At 35.5% G+C, this 6000-nt stretch overlaps 1 protein-coding gene across 9 annotated transcripts in view; it reads right to left on the bottom strand.

Moving 5' to 3' along the window:
* DCUN1D2 (defective in cullin neddylation 1 domain containing 2) overlaps positions 1–6000 on the bottom strand; it is a 33658-nt gene that overhangs the window by 20769 nt on the left and 6889 nt on the right. For all 9 annotated transcript variants that reach the window (XR_006889070.1, XR_006889069.1, XR_006889071.1 and 6 more), the window contains exon 3: positions 4749–4917. Coding sequence is in view for 6 of the 9 variants with exons in the window: in XM_046664418.1 (XP_046520374.1) it covers positions 4749–4917 (169 nt within the window). In the remaining 3 variants the exon portion in view is untranslated. The remainder of the gene's footprint in view (positions 1–4748; positions 4918–6000) is intronic.

Here is a 6000-nt window from a genome sequence, read left to right as displayed (position 1 = left end):
CCCCTGGTCCATGGACTCTTCTAGGCTCCCCATTCTGTCCCCTGGTCCATGGACTCTTCTAGGCTCCCCACTCTGTTCCCCTGGTCTATGGACTATTCCGACACTCAGTACCGTGTAGTCTTAATCACTGCAGCTTGAGAAGTCCTGATTATCTGGTGGAGCAAATCTCCCCGCCCTCTTCTTTTTCTTTATGAATTGTTGGCTACTCTCAACCATTGTTTTCATACAAACTTTAAATCTGCTTGTCAAATTACACATTCATAAATCTACTACTTAGTGGGGTTTGGACTGAGATCACTAAACGTATAGATAAATTTAGGGATAAAACGCTGAGCGTTCCAACCTATAAATGAAGTATATTTCTCCATTTCCTTGGGTTTGCTGTCTCTTGGTGGCTTATTTTCTCTATGAAGGTAGCACACATCTTTAAGTATACTTATCTTAGGTGTTGTGTATTTTTGACGCTACTGAAAATGACATATATTTTTATAATTCACCATTTTGTTGCATTGTTGCATTCAGTGTTCTGAAATCTGACCAACTTTTGTTTTGCTGACCTTGAGTCCTGCAATCTGGCTAAACCCACTTCTTGATCCTAATATTTTACCTGTAGATTGGACTAGCTACGACCCCCTGCTCAATGTTGAACAGAGGCAAGCATGCAGGTTCCAGTAAGCACACTGAGTGCTGTAGAACTGGTGGGGGTGGGGGTTGGGGCCAGATTAAGGCCTGTCCCTTTTATTCTTGGTTTGCTATGAGTTCTCTCTTTTTTAAAAAATCATGAATGGAACTGAATTTTATCAAACCCATTTTACGCACTGAGATAATCTTCCTTGCCCTCTCTCCTCTTATTACTGATAAATTACATTGATTGCCTTTGTAACGTTAAACAAATCTTGCATTCCTGGACTATAACAAATTTTGTCATGATGAATTATCCTGGTTTTTCATTTGATTTGTTTTTAGGGCTGGATTTAGTTTGCTAATAATCTGCTTAGGATTTTTGCTTCTTACGTTCATCTTATGCATCTTTTGATTCTGATGACTGACAGTGGCCTCTAATTTTCCATTCTCAAAATGTTCTTTCTAGGTTTTGTTAGCCAGGTTGTGCTGGCTTCAAAACAAACTAGGGAGTGTTTCTCCCTCTCTTCTCAGGAGAAGGCTGTGTACAATTGGTGTTATTCTCTTCATTAAAAGTTTGGTATGATGTACTATGAGCCAAACCTGGCCACGAATTTTCTCTTGGAAAAGATTTTTAAATTACGAGTTCAAATTTTTCAAGAGTTAAAGAACCATTTCTTCATGTAGGCATTTTAGTAAGTTGTATTTTTAAAAGAATTTCTCCATTTCATTTAGGTTTCCAAATTCACTGGTATAAAGCTGTTTATAACACAGTCATCTTTCCATGTCTGTAAGGTCTACAGTGATGTCCTTCTTTTCATTCTATACTGGTTGTTTGCTATTTATTACTTTTATGAATCTTTTCAAATAAGTTTCTGGCTTTATGGATTCTTTCTACTGACAACTTCTTTTCTATTTCATTGAATTACTGCCTGTTTAAAAAAAATTAATTCCTTCTTCTACATTCTGAGTTTAATTTCCTGCTTCTTGAGATGGATGCTTTGCTTACTGATTTTCAACCTTTTCTTCTTCCTAAAATATGCACTTAAAAAGCTAAATCCTGTAGGTTTTCCTATGTAGTATTTTCTTCATCATTCAAAATATTTTCTAATTTCCTCTGTAACCGTCCTCAACCCAAGAGTTATTCAGAGGTATACAATATCCACACACCTTTCAAACTATCTAGTTATCTTTGTTATGTTCCTATCTTAACTGTATTCTAGTCAGAAAACATTCTCTGTATCATTCCAATCCTTTGAAATTGTTGCAACTTACTTTACGCCCAGTTTATGGTCAATATTTATAAATGTTCCATGTGTCTTTTTGAAAAGAATATGTATTCTTCAACACTGAAGGCAATGTTCTAAATATGCCCATTAGGCCATTTGTTGTGTTGTCCAAATCTTCTATTTCCTTACTGATTTTTCATCTGCTCATTCTATCAGTTGGTAAGATATGTGTAAGAATTCTCCACTTTGATCATAGAATTGTATCTTTCCCTTTATAATATTTATTTTTTCTTTAAATAAACTATTGCCTTCCTGGTGAAATAAACCTTTTATCATTATGAAATGTCCCTCATTATCTCTATAATTGTGAACATTTAGTTCACTTATATTTAATGTAATTATGTAAATGCTTGGTATACTTGGGTTTAAATCCTCAATTTTATCACATGCTTTCCATCTATTCTGCCTTTAAATTAATTTTTCCTTGTGTTCTTTTTTTTCTTGCATTCTTTTGGATTGAATTTATTACTTTATTCCCCACTCTATTATTTAGAAATTATATATTCTTCTATTTTTATAGTGATTACAATATATACAGAGAGAAAGCAAATATTTTCTCTTACTGTTTTATCTTTTTCATTTTAATAGTATCTTTCGATAAGCAGAAGTTTTTAACTTTGATGAAGTCCAATTTTTTCCTTTATGCCTAATGCTTTTTATGTCTCCTCTAAAGTGTTGCTTAACCCAAGGTCGCAAGGACATTTTCTATGTTTTCTCTAGAACTTTACAGTCTTAAGTTTCTGGCACAGGGCTATAATCTAGCCCAAATTAATTTTTATGTATGGTATGTGGGGATGGAGGTTACTTTTGTTTCATGTTTACCCAGTTGTTTCAGCATCGTTTGTTGAAAAGACTCTTCTTTCCCCCATTTAAATAATAAAAATTGACTAATGATCTCGAAACAGATGAACAAAGTAGGAAGACTTCACGACAATTCAAGACTTACTCTCAGGTTACAATAGTCAAGACTATGCGGTGTTGCAATAAGGACAGATAAAAAGACCCATGGAGTGCAACAGAGAATCCAGAAACAGATCCACACATACAGTCAATTTCTTTATTTCTACAAAGATAAAGTGTTTTATAAATTTGCTCAGTTTACTTAAGAATCCTCACGCCTCAATGAACGGATGTAGGATTCACTGTTAAATGCAGGCCCTCTAATCACTGTTAAGAAGTAGAAGCCCAGAAAAAGTGTGAAAAAATAATAGAGCAGACACAATGCCAAAGTGTTTTTAAAAGTTGAGTGATACTTAGACTAGAGGCACATAGTTCTTCACAGCCCTCCAAGCACTGAGGTTATCTCTACAACGGTTTCCTGACACGTTAACAAGACTTCAGTCTGCAGCACTTCAATATTTACCAATGCTTTTACCTTCAGTGCCCTGTGAGATGTGGAGAGCAGTACCACTAACGCCATCCACTTGTAACCTTAAATTACATTCTGTGTACGGTCATGCATCACCTCATGATGGGACACGTGCTGAGAAATGAGTTGTTAGGCGACGTCATCACCATGTAAACATCACAGAGTGCACTTACACAAACCTAGCTGGTTCAGCCTGCTACACACTGAGGCTGTACGGTACTTATCTTATGGGACCACCGTCCTACATGCGGTCTGCCATTGACCGGAACGTTATTTGGTGCACGACTGTGCTCCATATAAGACGGCATGAAATTACCTAACACATTTTGGGAAGATTCACTCTGAAAATCTTTAAAACATGTTTTTTTTTAAGTTATGACACTTAATAGGATAATGGACATGAATTTAAAAAATTTACTTGTACAACATATTTCTAGATAATGTCTAAGAAATGCCAGTAAGTGTTTCTACAAGCACTTACTTCCAAAATCTCCATTTTGGGGAGATTTTAACAGATGGGATAATGTAGTACAATGCCAAGTGAAGGCTTCGTTAATAGGTGTTTTCCATTCTGACAGTACTGGGGACTCCTGCAGGCTCTCCCAGGTGCAAAGAGCACGAAGTCCTACTGATATCTTTCATTTGGGTGGTATTATACAACCACCAGGAATATAAGACATTAATAGAAATAAAGAAGTTCTTGTAGAGTTTATCACCTCAACAGATGAGGCTGATAAACGTGACAGATTCATCAGTTTTGTGGAAACAACAAGTGCTCTATTTTCCCTGGGATGCTGTAAGCACATCCCGTAAGACCACGTTAGCCTTAGGCCTTCAAGCTCCTTCAGCAGCTAAAAATAAGCTAGTTTAAGTTGTCAGCACTGAAATACCAGCATATCAGCAAGTCAGGCAAGCTGGCTCTTACACCACCTCAAAAACAGTTTAATAACTTAATGGTTAAAGACATGTTATGTGCTTTCATTTACTTCTCTGACTTATCCGACCAAGTGAGAAACATCTTAAGTCATTAATGAAGCCTTTATCCCAACCCAGTAGGTAGAACAGAGTGTTACAAGCAAATAAAATAAAATGAGTTTATTAGTGTTTAATATAGCAACACAATAAATTATACATTTAGTACACAGTATTAGGAAATAAATTGATGGCTGAAAACAAACAAACAAACAAAAACACCATGAGATCTACTGTCATTTCAGAACTGCAAGGGAAAAAATTTAAAAGAAGAAAATAAGTTACAAAAGGGATTAACCTGAATAAAAATATTAAGTAAAACTTTAACTGGAATTTAAAAGGAAAACAAAGTCTTAAAAGTGCAGATGTGTAAGAATTTGTAAACTACACAAAGAACATGAATTGATATGAAACTAATTTTACAGGGTGTTGAAAAACAATTAACATGGAAAGTATCTTCCAATCTGAAAAAATTTAACTGAGACCAATTTACTCACCCAAGCTCTGTCATGCCATCCACAAACTCCTTTTTGCTAAATTCACATTGAGTCGCTGCCCTGAATTTCCAGGCTATAACCAAAGCGCTGACACTGGTGGGATCCAGGCTTAGATCCTCACAGAACTGCTGAATCCCATCAATTCCAATTTTATTTTCATCCTGTGGGTCTATACTCAAAATTAAGGGAAGAAGAAGTTACACCATTGTGAAAAGTCTTACGAAATGGGTAGTTGAAGCATCCTCTGCTACACAGTGCCCCAGTGAGCAAATTTCAGATACATCCACGAGAGAACTATAATTTTCTACTATATATGAAAGAAACAGCAACAAATCATAACTTGTCCAGGAAATACTTCTATTTTTAAAATCTAGTTTTCTGGGTTTTAGGGGAAAAAAATCATTGAAACTTCTTTGAGAACACTTCATCATTAAGAAAAAATTTAATTTCCCTAAAGTAAAATAAAAATTCAAGTTTACAGAATTTTAGTTTGCCTAAAGGCAAACTGCTACAAAAATACTGTGTTGGGGAGTTAAATATTTCATTTTTATCACAATCCTACTGAAGTAAGACTGACGTTTTTCCTTTAAAAGTCATTTCTTTTGCTATAGTCCTAATGCTATTGTACAGTATTTATTTTTCAAAATCACTTATTTTATGCATCAATTTTTCACAGCTTAGAAAATTAGACTTCTCTCTCCCCCCATCTCCTGTTTAGAAACAAAATTAAGGAATTTGTGATTTCTCTATCAGAAAATCAAATAGTAAAATCTACTGAAAGAACCCCAGCAAGGCCTCACCAAACTAGGTATAGTAATCTCAGGCAGACTGTGTGCCCCCAACATAGCATCATAACATATGTGTTCGTTCTCCTGGTTTAGAAGGTGCAGACAGAAAACCTGAAGCTCCTCTGCTCAGATAATGATGAAGTGTGATAAACTTTCCTCCCGTCATACAAAATTTAACTTTGGTCATTTAAGGACTATACACCACATTTTTATACATATGTTTTCACCAAAGAAAAATTGATGGCATAAATTAAATGAATGAAATTACAAACATCCTTCCAACTCTGTTCTCCTCTATGAGTGAGAACAACGGTGGCCATGGGCTTAGGGAGAAGGGTCAGTAAAACATTCTCATTACTTCTATTCAGTTCTGTGCCCCTAACACGACAGATCTTCAGGATAAGAGAAACACTGGTCTACGAGCTCTCACCTGAAAAGCCATCACAGTGAATTCCATCTATAAT

This window comes from Equus quagga, chromosome 6, assembly GCF_021613505.1.
Source record: "Equus quagga isolate Etosha38 chromosome 6, UCLA_HA_Equagga_1.0, whole genome shotgun sequence".
NCBI lineage: Eukaryota > Metazoa > Chordata > Mammalia > Perissodactyla > Equidae > Equus > Equus quagga.
The sequence above is the reverse complement of the archived record's forward strand: the minus strand, read 5'-3'. Positions and strand labels throughout refer to the sequence as shown.